The sequence below is a fragment of the Polypterus senegalus genome, chromosome 18 (assembly GCF_016835505.1).
Source record: "Polypterus senegalus isolate Bchr_013 chromosome 18, ASM1683550v1, whole genome shotgun sequence".
NCBI lineage: Eukaryota > Metazoa > Chordata > Cladistia > Polypteriformes > Polypteridae > Polypterus > Polypterus senegalus.
In genome coordinates this window covers 9,829,779-9,845,575 of record NC_053171.1, presented here as the reverse complement: position 1 = coordinate 9,845,575, position 15,797 = coordinate 9,829,779, and the positions used below count along the sequence as shown (strand labels likewise).

At 39.5% G+C, this 15,797-nt stretch overlaps 1 protein-coding gene across 1 annotated transcript in view; it reads right to left on the bottom strand.

The window, feature by feature from the left end:
• LOC120519065 overlaps positions 1 to 15,797 on the bottom strand; it is a 125,056-nt gene that overhangs the window by 75,970 nt on the left and 33,289 nt on the right. The window contains exons 7-8 of the mRNA XM_039742152.1: positions 9,507 to 9,623; positions 2,627 to 2,776 (exon numbers count right to left, since the gene is read on the bottom strand). Coding sequence (XP_039598086.1) covers positions 2,627 to 2,776; positions 9,507 to 9,623 — 267 coding nt within the window. The remainder of the gene's footprint in view (positions 1 to 2,626; positions 2,777 to 9,506; positions 9,624 to 15,797) is intronic.

The window sequence follows — 15,797 nt, the reverse complement described above, 5'->3', positions numbered from 1 at the left end:
AACATAGACCTTTTTTTCTTCACTGTGTCCCTAGTTTTTTTCTCATTTCTGTGGCCCTAATATGCTTCTGTATGACACTCAGATGATGTGCTGTGACTCGTATTTTCACGGCGTCTTTGATATTGACTTCTTTTTTAATTCGGGCACTGTGCAACTTTATGAACTTGAACTTTTGAGTGCATCTGCCACGCTGTACCACTCCATCAATTTCCTTTTGTTACTTATACCAATGCTTAAGCCACCAGAGAGTATGTTTTTCCTTGCCTCTGCTTCACTGCGCAGGACCTCCATTTCGCATTCACTGATATTCTTTTTTTTCCTTGTGCTTCTGCCATTATCTTTTAACAAAACACTGAACGGAAGGGATTATTTATATTGATTTGCATATTCAAATAAGTAAAATTCTGGGAGGAGTCAGGGAGGGGCTGTAGGCGCATTCACACGCATTAAAATTCACGTTGATTGAGATTTATAAAGGGAAAGTGCACAGAACTTTGCTTACGCACAATTTCATACATCTGAACTTGAATTTTTTTCCATGTAAGCTCCTTTCTAGTTTTGTCCATATGGCACATTTTATTATGAATTCTACACACGGCATTATACATGAGGCCCTAAAGATCGAATATTTTCAGTGTTTGTTGTGTTAAAGTCAAGGCTTTTAATTTGGCTTGTAGTTATTTATTTTTGTTGTTTTGTTATGTATGAACTATTATTTTTTACAAGTTTATGTAATTTATGTCAGTTTTCTTTATAACTTGTCAACGATGTACTGCTCCTTTAAATGTTTAGCCATTCCGTGAACTTTGTGGGTGAAATACCTAAAGGCGGACCCACCCTGACATCACTGCTACTGGATCCTCTTTATGGCATTATAAACTTACCAAATAGAGAACCCAACACTGAGTGTTTCTAAATTTATTTTCAAATTATATTGCTTTTGTCTCTGGGTTCTGCTCGTCGGATTGAGTGTTGGGACTTGTTTGCCTTGGATTGTCTTTTTAGCCAAATCATTTTGCAGTTTTTCCTCTTTAGAGATTTTGTTATAGTTTCCAGTTTTACTAATACTCTTCATTTATAAAAATTACAGTTTGCATTGCCAGTACAACCCAGACTTTTATGAGTTCTGTTCCTTGCAAGGAACTTTTATGAAATTTGGACTATACTGCATATTTTGAATTTTTAAAGGCAGTTCCCATTTTTTAGTCTGCTGGTGGTAGTTGGAGAATGTCTGTCTGACTTGAGTGAACAGTTTCTGAGCTGGCCAGTGGTGATCCTGGCCTATTTTGTGGTCATTCTGGAGGCCTCAACTCACTTTATCATGTTCCTGACTCCATCTTACACCAATTGTTACCACATACTGGTAAAGTATTTGAATCAAAATATGATGTCACTAAGTGACAGTTGCTATGCTTATGATTTTTAAAAGGCCAATATTGGGATATCTCAAAGACATTAAATAAAAAACAACGACCATCAGGGCAGTGTGAAGGCATTAACAAGAAGTTTCCATTACAGTGGTGACCATTCTGATGTGCTCTTATTAAAACTGCATCTGAGGGCAATATGTATCACAGGTCTAATATTTATAAATAATACTTATCTTGTTGATGCAAGTTTAAAAATGCTAAGAAGGGGCCGCTAAAATGTTCTCAAAGTTGTAAACTTAACCACATCAAAATGAAACTAATTATACTTGGCTGTACGACTCTGTGTAAAACATTTTCTCACATATTCCTGTGAATGACATATGTGAGAATTACAGAAAGTCCCAAATTAAGACGCACCAGGACACTTGGTGCAGGAACCTCAATTCTCAGCAAGCTAAGTTAAAGCCTTTGAACTGCTCAATTTTGTCTGCTCAACTTCACTTATTTGCATCCCTCAGGCTGATATCTTTGCAGACTTATTTATAAATTTCATCCATCCATCCAAATTCTGAACTCAGTTAAAATTACTTTGGAGTCAGGAGGAGTCAGAGTCTGCCCTGCCATCCTGCCCACCACTACAGTACACAAATCCCCTATAGGAGGCCAGAAAGCAAAATAACAAAAATTCTTATGTATAGGACATGGTGAGAATGTTTAGTCACCAAATCATCTGTAACGTGGCTGAACATGAAAGTCAGGCGGACAGAAGTGGAACAAACCAATGCTCTCCACTTCATCACAGTGCCGCATATCATCCATAAACTACCTCTGCTAAATCTGTGAACTGATCAATTTGTGCTAATTTAAAATTATGTGTGAAAGCTGGACATACCAAACCAGTTGACATTGGGCTCAGACTGACGAGCTGGTTTAGTTAGTGTATGTAGCACTGTGAATGATATGCATAGCTGTTATTCTCCACATATAAAATGAATTATGCTAAATGCTTTTTTCTGTTAAGAGTATTAATAAATGGCATGAGCAAGGCTAGGCCTTATTAGATAATTCTACCAACTCCGGTAGCTAGCATGCTACAGAAGGGAAAGAATGCAAATAATATATTTATTTAACACCTCATATGAGTGATTGATTCTGGAACAAAAAATGGTTAAAAATAATTTTATATCATATCATAAATATATATCACAATGGTGCTGACACGCTGCAACAAAAGAAAGGCATCAACACTGAGTCACCCACAATATGAGCTGGCATTTTAACATTAAAACGAGCAGCTTCTAAGCCAACTGCTGGGGAGCCTATAAAAATGGCAAGCCTGACACATCCATACAGATTTCCAACTAGTGCGGCTAAAACAAGCCGTCCTTCTAAAGACAGCAAGCTACCTATAAGACCAATGTAAAAAGATCAAGAATTCATTGGGTCACACTGGTGAGTGCCACACAGTGCTATATTGGTGTCTGGAGTGGAATGAGGAGAAAACCTACCGTCCAACTCAGCAAAAACACTGAGTGTCGTGGAGGCCCAAAATTGACTTTTCGGGAACTTCTGAGGAGTTGCTGGAGAGTCTCGACATTGAGATCTGAGGTCTGGAATGATGGGTTACAGCCTCAGTTCTATCATGTCTGACCTTGGCCTAAATGTAGTTTCATTTATTGTACTCTTTTGTTGTTATTTAAGATTTTTTATTGTGCATGTTATACTTTGTGTCCTTTATTGAATTTTATTTTGTTTAATAATTACTTTTGAAGATTCTGAAGTATTCTAGTGGACCCTTCCTTCTGTGAGTACCTTTTTTCTGGTGTTTCTGTGGACTCAATTTTTTTTTTTTTTGCATGGGTCACCAAACTCTGTGTTTTGCCTTTTTTTGCTCTTCTTTTTCCTTTTGATAAATACATCATGTTATTTTAAATGAGCTTTCTATATGTTATTTTTTGCTTCAGAAGATATTTAAGGATTGTTTTGTTGTAGGCTTGCCACTTTTTTACCTTTGTAGGCTGAAGCATATTTAATGTTTCATGCAGAAGCCATTTTGAATAGTAGGCCTCAAGACTTTGCCTTGTTTTGGTATTTCATGGTGGGATTTCTCAACAAGTACAGGAAGCAAGACAATCAGTGCCTGGATGGAGCCTAGCTGGGATCTACTCATGAAGGTGTAAAAAGTGTGGCAAATCATGTTGACAATGACCCCAGGGGAGTGTATGAGGCAAGACTGCACAGGAAAAGATGAGGCAGACCTCAGCAACATTACACAGCAGTTCAGAATGGAGAGTCTTGTTGTGAAGATTCAGGACCCAGAACACTTGTCCAGGAAGGAAGATAGTCACACAATGAGGTTTGCCTGTCCACAAAAACATCTAACACCTCTGCTGCACCACATAACAGTCCAGCACTTTGTGCTGTGCAATCTGTCAACAGAGTGCTCAAGATCATTTCCCTTGTGCTTTTGTCTCCAGCCACATGAATACAGTGGAAGAGAAGAATGCCTCGTTGTTTTGAAGAATTTGTGTGCCATTGCAAGAAATTAGAAATATTTGCTGGTGACAGCAACTTGAAAAGACTGTTAATGTTTTTGAGAAGTTGTATCAGCTTAAGGCAGGAGTCAGTTATGAGTCACAAATAGTATGAGCTGACTTTCTATCATGCAAATGAGCAGATTCAGAGGCAGCTGAAGAGCAGCTTATAAAAAACAAAAGTCTGCCACAGTCGTATGGATTTCCTAAGGACAGCAAGCTTCTTAAAAAAGCAATATATAGAGAAAGAATCCAATGGGGTCAGTGGCAGCAAGCATCTGTGCATCTCTACTACGTATTTGAAGAGGTAATTAAAAATCCCCAGAATCAATCAGTCACATAGGAGGAGACTGTAGTTGTTAACTTTCCTGCTAGGTATCATAAGCCGAGTGGCATTGTTCTGAGTTGATCAAGTGCATACTTCTGAAATTTTTTCTACAATCAAGTACATGACTTCAGTGATTTTTTTTTCCAATCCAAAAAATATATCAGGGCATATTGAACATCAACACAGAGATGACTGTATTTTGACAAAGTGACAGACTTATTAATGAAGAGTTAATCATCAATTAAACTTGTTATTCAGCAACATCTCATTGAAATGTTGAGACGTCTATGAGAAAACATCAAGAAAAAACGTTTGGAGCAGTGGCACATGCAAAACTAAATTTTGAATCATGACAGCTCACCTGTCAGCACGCAAAGCATTGTCAGTCAAAGTGCTCAAAGCAATGTGGTGTCAGGGATGCCAGGGGCAACGACCCGGCCGGGACGCCTTGAGGTGACTGGAAGAGGGTCAATGCCCAACCTGGATCACGTGGGGGCTGCCTTCCTGGTTGCTTGTGGGGCCACGGGTAGAGGGCTTGGAAGCCCAACCCTGAAGGGGCCCGTTGGGTGCCCCAATGCCTTGAAGAAGAAAAGGGACACCCGGAGATCTTCCGGGAGAACAGCCGGCATTTCAGCCACACTGGGGCGTGTCCAGGGAGGAATGCCGGGACACACCTGGAGCTCATCCAGGATGATATAAAAGGGGCCGTCTCCCTTCATTCGAGGCTGGAGTCGGGTGGAGGCAGGACAAGGCAGGAGAAGAGAGAGAGAGGAGGCGGCCCGAAGAAGAAGGCATTGTGTGGCCAGGACTTTGTGGGGTTTGTTTGTGCACTGGATTATTGTAAATATTAGTTGTATAATAAACGTGTGGTGGTGGAAAACAACATGTCCGCCTGTCTGTGTCCGGGCCGCGTCCACAGTGTTTGTTGCTGAGTTTGCTAGATATCACTTCCTGTGACTTCTTCCCCATTACCCCCAAATTAAAACTGAGACTGAAAAGATGACGCTTTACTACCATGGAAGAAACCCAGAAAAAAGAGTGCTCTAGACACAGTAATAAAAGATGAGTACAGGAAATATTAACAGGAATGGAAGAAGTGGTGTGACAAGTGACTAAAATGGAATTTTAATATATATACTGTATATATTGTCACATACTCCACAGTGAGCCATAGCAAGATTTGGTGCAGCTACCCGTATATATTTTGTATCCTAGCTAAAAAGTCGCAAAAATGTATACAGCACTGACGTGCACAAAGCCGAGTCCAAAACAGAACTGAGGGAATAGGGAAAAGGTGGAGTCTTTTAAAGGGGAAGACAGGAAGTGAGATCATAGGGGTCGGGCTTCTAAGGGTCTTCAGCCATGGGCTCGAGCTCGGACGTGACATCTAAGGAGTCAGAGCTGGCAAGGTCTTCTTCCATAGGCTCAGACCCCAGAAGTGATGTCAACAGGGCCAGGTGGAATCTCCCGTGAATGGTCTGCAGGAAAGGGAGAAAAAGAATCAGTCGACTCTGCCACATTCCGGTCTGATTTGGAATTGCCCTTACTCAAGCACTTTAGCTGCCTCATAAGTGCACGTGTGCGACAAGATATATATATATAGAACATATTCATAATAAACAAAACGTTACGACCAATACCCCCATATATACAATATGAAGTAGGCTTTGAATGCCAGAGGCCTGCCAATAGACAAAGGAACATGTCTCTCTGAAAATGGCTAAACAATTTCAACCAAACCAAGAGATCTTCTTCCTGTTGTATTTATTGCCAGTAAGCATTAAAATAAATATGCCCGTATTTTCATTGTAATTTATTTATTTATTTTTTGTCTAAGGGAGGAAATAGCATTTTAAAAAAACATTTCACTGTATAATATCAGTAAAGTTCATGGACTCAGCATTCTTTGTTTAAATTCTTCACTCGTACGTCTGCTTGGAATTTGTACATTCTCCCTTGTAGTTGGTGTATTTGTGAGTTGGCACTCTGGTGGACAGGCATCCCTGTCCTGGGCTCTTTTTGCTTTACACCCAGTGTGGAGTGAATGGGCTCTGTCCCCCATGACCTTAAATTGGATCAGGTGATTTTGAGAACAACACAATTTTGTGTTTCTCTCTAGCACTCCAGAAAAGAGACAAATTGTCAGACATCTAGCACTACCTGCTGAGTACCAGTTTTGGAATAAACTTGAGAGGATTAGCAGACTGATTGTTTTTTTATCCAACAAAACACAATGCATGCAAAAGACACGTGGGGGGCACCAAATGCCAAATTTGTACTCTGATGAAAGCAGTATTCACATTGTGTGATTGTGTGTGTGATTGTAATCTTTAATACAAGTAAATATAATGCAAGTAAAGAACAGTCTTTTCTATCTATCTATCAATCATATAGGGTCTTTCATATCTATCTACCTATTTATCTATTATATAGTGCCTTTCACATCTATCTATCATATAGGGCCTTTCATATCTATCTATCTATCTATCTATCTATTTAATAGGGCCTTTCATATCTATCTATCTATCTATTTTCCAACCCACTATATCCTAACTACAGGGTCACGGGGGTCTGCTGGAGCCAATCCCAGCCAACACAGGGTGCAAGCCCACCGCAGGGCACACACACACACCACACACCAAGCACACACTAGGGTAAATTTAGAATCGCCAAGGCACCTAATCTGCATGTCTTTGAACTGTGGGAGGAAACCGGAGTACCCGGAGGAAACCCACGCAGACATGCAACATCCACGCAGGGAGGACCCGGGAAGTGAACCTGTGTCTCCTAAATGCGAGGCAGCAGCGCTACCCACTCCGCCTCCGTGCCACCCTCTATCTGTCTATCATATAATGCCTAACAATTCTATCTATCTATCTATCTATCTATCTATCTATCTATCTATCTATCTATCAATCAAAATCTCAGAATTACTATGTAACAAGGTGTGCATAGTCTATGACTCAAATGATTAAAACATTGTTTAAGATTAATTGCTTACCAAAGGACCTTTTTAAGCATAGTTTATTCACTATTGGTTTAATTATTTTTGAACTAATTCTGTATGCCTCAAAATTGCAAGTGAACTGCAGGCTCCATTGCTACAAGTTACTTTTCCTTTGACTATGTTAAAGAATAATGGCAGCAATAATGAAAGTTTGAGAAGAGACATACAGTCAGTTGGTTGCAGCATATTTTTGAATAAAGTATGAGCTGCTTTACTGTTAAGTTACAGAAACCTTAGTTCAAGTGACAGAACATTGTTAATCACTATACATTTACAACTGGCAAAATATTTCTCTGCCATGACCTTCATTCATATTCCTGTGAAGTTTAATTTTTGCAACAACCACCACAGATGTAAAACAGCAAATATTTGGGAAACAGGACACACTGAACCTTCCAATTACAACAAAACTGCAGAAATAAGGCAGATGTGGGAGGACAGACTGCCTTGTTTTCTTCTTGATTTTAAATAATTAGTAAAAGTGTTTTCAATAAACACACTGCATTTACCTCTACCAGTAAGTGTATTGCTGTTTTGACCTGTTTTGAAGTGAAATGAGACCACAAGTACAATAAAAGCTTGAAATATTAAAAAAATCTTTATGCCATCAACATGTTTTTTTTTCAAATGTTAGTCCTCAGTATTTTGAATTGCCATAATTACAAGAAATTTCCAGTCCACTGGCCAACTTTCTGTTGTACTTATGTTGTCATTAAGCCTGTCATGTCATTGTCTAACCTGCTTCAACCAGACCAGGATAACTGGGTTTGTGGGTGGGGGTTTGGGCTTGAGCCTATCCCAGCAAACATAAGGCACAGAGCAGGAACAAACCCTGGGCAGGACACCAGTCCATCTCAAGGTGAACACCTGCACACACATCCCCATATACCAGGGCCAATTTAGCACAGCTAATTCACCTAACATGCAAGTCTTGGGACAGTGGTAGAAACCAGAGCATCTGGAGGATACCTATGTAGAAAACAGGAGAACATGCAAATTCCACACAGGTAGGATCCGTCATGTAAACTATGATCTCCTTACAGCAAGGCAACAGCAGTACCATGCCGTCTAGTCACCATATGTTTTTTTTATTTTACCTCGTTGTAATGAAAATGTCTCCAAATCAAAACATGCTATTTACAAAAATAATGTAATCAAGGTGCAGTGAGAACAGGCTACCCCTTACTATCGTATCAAAACAAATAGTTATTTAGAGCTGAACTGTTGTTACTTTTAATCACATCGCTGCTTGAAATATCAATGTGTCAACAAAACTGCTTGTAAAAGTTTGTTTTCAGTATCATTTTGATGTTATACATTATGACATATCATCTTCTTCTTCTTTCCCTTCATCTCTTCTCACAGGGTTGTATAGTATTGTGATATGCATTATTGTGACAGTAGACATTGTGATGTAAGGTATATGAAAGTCGATCTTAAAAGATCACATCCAGCGATTTTGAATATTTGGTCAGCTGCTCCTGCTCATTCATTCATCCATCCATTCATGTCGTTCACTTTGGTTCTTGGACATCCTCATTCATTTTCCTCTCCTGCTCCTGTAAATCAACACATCACCAGTTAAAACAGGGCAGATTTCACCAGATAGCTTCACATTTTGCTAACACATGAACTTCAGAAGAGGTCATCCACCTGAAGCTATCCATGTTTGGGTCTGGCCAGTGCTTGGATGGGAGACCATCTTGGACAGCATAGTTTGATGCTGGAAGAGGTGTTGGCGAGGCCAACAGGGGGTGCTTACCCTGTGGTATGAATGTGGATCCCAATGCCCCAGTGCAGTGATGGCGACACTGCTATACAAATGTCGCTCTCCTTCGGATGAGGCGTGAAACCAAAGTCCTGACTCACTGTAGTCACAAAAGATCCTATTGCATCCTTTTTAAAAAGTAGGGTGTATTCCGATACACAGGCTAAATTACCCACCATGGCCTAGTTATTCTGGCCCCCTAATCATCCCCTGTCTCTAATTGACTATTTCTCTCATGTGTTCACCACCTAATAGCTAATGTGTGGTGAGCGTGCTGGCTCAAAAATGGCTGCAGTCATTTTGTCCAAGTGGATGCTACACAGTGGTGGTGTCTGAAGTGGCTCCCCACTCACTGAAGCACTTTGAGTAGTGAGAAAAGCACTATATAAATGTAAAGTGTTATTATTATGCAGGAAACTCAAATTTCTGTCTCTGTTTCACTTACGTTTTGAAGGCTCTTTCTGTGCCCACTGCTGGCCTAAAGTTTATGTGTCATCACTGGATCCACTGGCTGAACTCACTCTGGTCCAAAAAGACTCGCTTATTATGATCAGCAGCACAATCATCACCAGACCTGATGCTCCAAGTCGAAGGCTGTTCTCTGTCGTGTAGTCCACTAAAATAGAAGAAGTCGGTTTAAATTTAATTAATGAGAATAAAACCTGAAAAAAGCAGTCCATTCATGAAGTGGTGCAGTTCATCACCAGCAAGGTCACTGCCTGATCTTCAAGCTCATTTCATCATTAGTCTGGAAAAATAAAACCCTGACTCTGAAATTAGACATTTGAGATCACATCTGTAACAAGTAGATTTCTTAGGGTGGCATGGTGGTGCAGTGGTAGCGCTGCTGCCTTGCAGTAAGGAGACCCGGGTTCGCTTCCCAAGTCCTCACTGCGTGGAGTTTGCATGATCTCCCCGTGTCTGCGTGGGTTTCCTCCTACACTCCAAAGAGATACAGGTTAGGTACACTGGCGATCCTAAATTGTCCCTAGTGAGTGTGTCCTGTGGTGGGTTGGCGCCCAGCCCGGGATTGGTTCCTGCTTTACACCCTGTGTTGGCTCCAGCAGACCCCGTTAACCCTGTGTTAGGATATAGTGGGTTGGAAAATGGATGAATGGATGGAAGTAGATTCTTTTATGTTTTATTATAAACTAGCCGAAGCCTGCTGTAGCATACAGCAGTGTAAGAATATGAACGGAAAACGGCGAGAAAGGAATTCAGTATAACAACTGTTGTGATGTAACATTTTGCATATAACTTGATAAATGTTTTGTATGTCTTTATTTATAATTTAGGCAAACCAATGTAATTTAGTGGTACCTTGGTGAGAGGCATTCTTGTTTATCCCCCATGTTTACGACTTTTCTTTGTAAGTTTACGACAGGATTTGGGGGATGTGTCTTAAACCAGTTTGATGAGCATTTCTTTGCTAAAGTCTTTTCTCCCATCACCCACACAAAACCAGGTTAGTGTAATATATGGTCTTGGTTGTGCAGGAGATAAGATGTTCTATTTCACCCATTGGTCTGAGGTATGGCTGTTTGGAATTGGCTTGTCTCAGAGGCCTTCAAGTACCATGAAATCCTATTCGCTGTAGGGAGTTGGACAGAAAACCTATAAATCTGCTTGCTCAACCACATTCTCTCTCTCTAACCAACATATGATGATAGAAGCATCTCTCTTGCTAACCTGTGATGATGAAGACAACACAATGAAGAGCACAGCTCAGCAGCCATATTGAACAGACATGTGGCTGAAAGCTGAGCACCAACGATGCCTTAACTAGAGACATTTTAAGTAACTGCAAGTCTGTGTGCCACCTGAATTGCACATCACCATTTTATCAGGTTGTATGGTTGCCAATATTCAAATGTACTTTGCATTTTGTTATTATTTATGAATATTATCAGTAATACATTATTTTATTTGTAACTTAACTCCTGCTTGTCTTTTTACTACATCTAATTGCCTGAGGTTATAGATATAGAAGGGAAGGTGGGGATAAGTTATAAACAGTGGTAAGTCTGTGAGATTAGGAATTCTAAGGCTGCATATTAATAATACAATAGGGGAAAGTAGAGCAATACAATATTACTCTACCAAGATAAAAAATATTTCCCTCCACTTGCCCTTTTACCTGTTTCCTCAAGGGTAAGGATTCTCGTCAAGTTCGTTATCGGGTTGGTCTACTGTTGCACTTTAAGATGAACACACACACACATAGATAAACACACACACAGACCCTAACCACAACAGTGCTCCATGAATGACACACACACGCTGATTAACCCTTAGCACTTTAAACCACACAAGTGCTATAGGAATAACAGCCTGTGATTCAGCACTTCAAGAGACTTACTTATTTTCGGCAAGAACAACAATACGAAGTTTTAGTGATATCTCAGACCTAAATATTACTTTTGGTCTACAAGAATACATTTAAACATACAAAGACTCAGCACTCTTGACTATAAGCCATTCATCAGCCAAGAATACCTTCTTTATCGTATCTGTCCCTTCTGTTGAGTATAGCGCTCTTCACTCTCAGCCATATAAACCTCGCAGCACAGAAATAATGGCAAAAATCCGGCTGTCACCAGGTGCTCAAAGAAATCTAACTTATTACTTCAATCACTCTAGACATTAAGACAAAGCATTGAAAGTTAAAAGCAGCATGGTATTTATTACAAGAATAATAATACCACAAGAACAAAGAATACTAGAAAATAGGTAGTGATAGGAAAGTCTGAATATATATAGTCTTTAGAAAAAAGCTTACGAAAAAGTTACAGATGACAAGGATGAATGTCCCAGGGAGGCGTTTGATTTGATTTTGACCAGGGCCGTCTTCGTCCATTCCTCTTCTTCTTTCTTCTTCTCCCTTTGCTTCTCTTTCTTCTCCCTTTGCTTCTCTCTTCTTCTTTCCAAACCAAGGCATATTTATTATGAAATGTCAAGCCTTGGTTTCAAAACACATGCACCTGATTGGCTGGCTGTCCAAATGATTGATGAATTAATTCAATGTCCGTTTTCCCACACAACAAAACCTTTGATGTACTCGGAGGCATTAGTAGTTCTTCCTGTCCTAGGCTATAAAGCAAATTGTTGTTCCAGATGTCCATCCATCAATAGCCTGAGGTATCAGCTCAGCATCCTTTCCCAGGCTATAAAACCAAATTAGCATGAAGCTATGAACAAGTGTTATAAAAGTAAGGTGTAAGGGAAGAAAACCTGCTTTAATTTAATTTCATCTGTTGTCTTGTCTTGAACAAAATATAATGGAAACCAAAATGTACAGATTTTATACACCATAACAACAACGGCTTAGAAAACCACCGTCACAGTATAACAAAAATAGCAAGGAGCGAAACCAATGCCAATGGTTGAGAGAGTACCTTCCTGTAGCAGGCTATGGAAAACATAGACATATATAGATAGACACCACATTCACTGTTTTGCCCAGTCGACACGATAAGTCAGCGTGTCCAACCTATTGCGAGTGGCAAAAGTGCCATTTAAACTAATACAGGTAGATGTGGAAAGCAGGTTTTCTGATGAAAAAACAATAACGTTTTAAACAGTATCGTTTACATAGAACAGATTTTGGTGAATCGTTTACATGCAATTATTTATATCCATTTATACACTAATAATGGCAATTATTAAATAATAATAATTATTATTATTATTAAATAATTCCTCCCGTATAAGTAACATTTCTCCGACTGCCTTCTTCAGTCACCAAAACATTTCTAGACTTCGTCCTGTTCTTATGCAACACAGTACTAAAGTATTGGTTAATGACCGAGTCACCTCACGTATAGATTACTGTAATGCTATTTTATCTGTCATCCCACAAAAACGTATCCATCACTTACAGTTTATTCAAAATTCTGCTGCCAGGATAATAACCTGCTGTTCTAAATCCACTGAACATATCACACCGATTCTCTCTCAACTTTACTGGCTCCCTGTTAACTACAGAATACAATACTAAATACCGCTCTTAACATTTAAAGCTTTCCACAACCTCACTGATCTCCTACAGACTGACACTCCTCTCACTCACTCTGATTCTCATCTGCAGCTGTACTTTCTGTACCACACATCAAACTCTGTGCTATGGGAGCTCGGGCGTCTCTCCTGGTGCTCCTCAACTTGGGAAATCTCTTCGTTCTCATATACATCAGCTTGATTCAATAACACATTTTAAAACTACCCTCAAAACTTATCTTTTCAAACTGGCATACCTATTGTGAATTTTGCACTGTTACTGCCAGTTATCTTTGTTTGTTTGCTAATTATTGCTGTTTGATCAAGAGCGATGGTGGACACGGAAGTAGGATTAGAGACAGCGGGAGGGGCTCTGTCATGAGTATCCCATGGTCTTAGAGTTGGTGGGCGGGGCTCTGTGAGTTGGCAGGCGTGGCTCTCTGTCTTGCGTGCGCTCTCTGTCTTGCTTGCCCTTAGTTAGAGTTGGCGGGTGGGCTTTGGTGGGCATGGCTCTCTGTCTTGCCTTTCCTTAGTTAGAGTTGGCGGGCGGGGCTCTGTTGAGCATATCTCATGGTCTTAGAGTTGCCGGGCGGGGCTCTGTGAGTTGGTGGGCGTGGCTCTCTGTCTTGCGTACACTCTCTGTCTTGCTTGCGCTCACTATCTGGCACTCACTGTCTAGTGTGCCCTTAGTGAATTATATATATATAGATCTTAAAAATGGATGGTCAACGTTCTAAAAATTAACCAAATAAACAGAAAACAACCAATAGCATACAAATATTACCTAAAAAATCACTGTTTACACATCACAAATTTTAATTGATTTGTAGAACATATTTAGTAATTTTATGCAGTGAATATATCGGCACTTTTCCTTTTAACATTGTTTAACTTACTAGCTTAAACTTCCTAGTATTGACCTGGCTTCTTATACCTAGAATATCAGTATTTGTGGAAATGTGAAAATAAAATAAAAACATACTTAGATTAATTGAGTTATATTTAATTTAAAGATTCATATAGTGTATTATTTTGATTTTCTATACTAAATACCTACATGTATAATTGCAATTAATTAATGCAATGCTTTGCAATATTCAATATTTTTAGTCTTCCAGTCTTGTGCATAACTGTATAGATGTTTTGGTGTGCCAACTCTAGAGGAAGCCAAATATGGCCAACCATGGGAAAAGCATGGACTTTCTCAGTTAATGCCTGCTACCTTGAGGGACTGTCCTTGAGTCTTTTTTATTGCCATAGCAAATGCAAATCACACTGGATATTGTAGTTAATTAACATTAAAAGGCATGTCAATAGGTGTTGTAAGAAAGCATGAAATCTTCTCCTTTATCATTGTCTGTAAAAATTATTGTTTTGATCACATTTGGCATGAGTTTCTTAACGCAGGCTTTATTCTTTTGCACAATTTTGATGTGACAATATTATGTGATAACAATATTGGTGACTGCATTTTCAAAAATAATCTGTGTTGTGGCATATCAACTGGTTCCAATGAATTTAGAAACTCAAAGGTTTAAAATAGTGCTTATTGACTATCTATGACAGGATGGATAGAATTGTGTATTGTGGTGAAGCACCTCCTGTATCTGGATATTGATATTATTAATGTTCCCCTTTTCAGGCACCAGAATTGCTGCAATGCCACCAATGGTTTTTAAAGTTTTTACGAAAAAAAAGAGACACAGTCGCGTATCACTTGAAGAATTATGAACTCGTAAGAAAGCTATATATATATATATATATATATATATATATATATATACTATATTAATACGGGGTAAGGCCTCATTTTTCTCTCAAAAATGGTCTCACTTCTCCTCTGTGTTGACAGTTTGCATCCCACAATCTCTGTAGATCTCTCAGCTGCAAATTAGTGCTGTGAATCTCCCGTTAATGAAGTATCTATCTATCTCTTTTACTCCATGCCAAAAGTGGTCAATTGGATTCAGATCCAGTGACAGGGAAGGCCACTGAAGGACCACTGAGCTCATTGCCATGTTCATGAAACCTGTTGGCTTTGTGACATGATGCCTTATAATACTGGAAGTGGACATTTGGAAATGGGTCAATTGTGGCCATGAAGAGATGCAACCATGCTCAAATAGGCAATGACTTTCAAGTGATAACTGATTGGTATTAACTGGCCTTAAAGTGTGTCAAGAACAAAGTCTCCACACCATTATACCAGTACTACTAGCTTTAAAGTTGGAACAAGTCAGGTTGGGTGCATGAATTCATGCTTTTGATGCAAAATTCTAACCCTACTATCTTTGTGCCACGGCAGACATATGAGATTCTTCAGAATAGGCTGTACAGCTGTACAGTTTTGGTGAGCCTGTGCCCACTGCATCCTCAGCTTTCTATTTTTGAGTGACAGGAGTCGAAAATAAAATATAAATAAAAAACCCGACCTGGTCTTCTGATGCTGAAGCCCATCTGTACTTAAGGTTTGACATGCTGTTCATTCTGAGACGCTTTTCAACACACCACATTTGTACAGAGTGATTGTCTGAGTTATAGTAGACTTTCTGTCAGTTCAAACCAGTCCAGCCATCTGTATTCTCAATGAAGCGGTTGTGTCTGCAGAACTGTTGCTCACTTAAGGTTTTTTGTTTTTTGCACTACTCATGGTAAAATTTAGAGACTGTTGTGCATGAAAGTCCCAAGAGATCAGCAGTTACAGAAATACGTGTTTGGCACCAACAATCATGCTGTGGCTGCAATCACTCAGATCACGTTTTTCACCATTCTGGTGTTTGATGTGAACATTAACTGA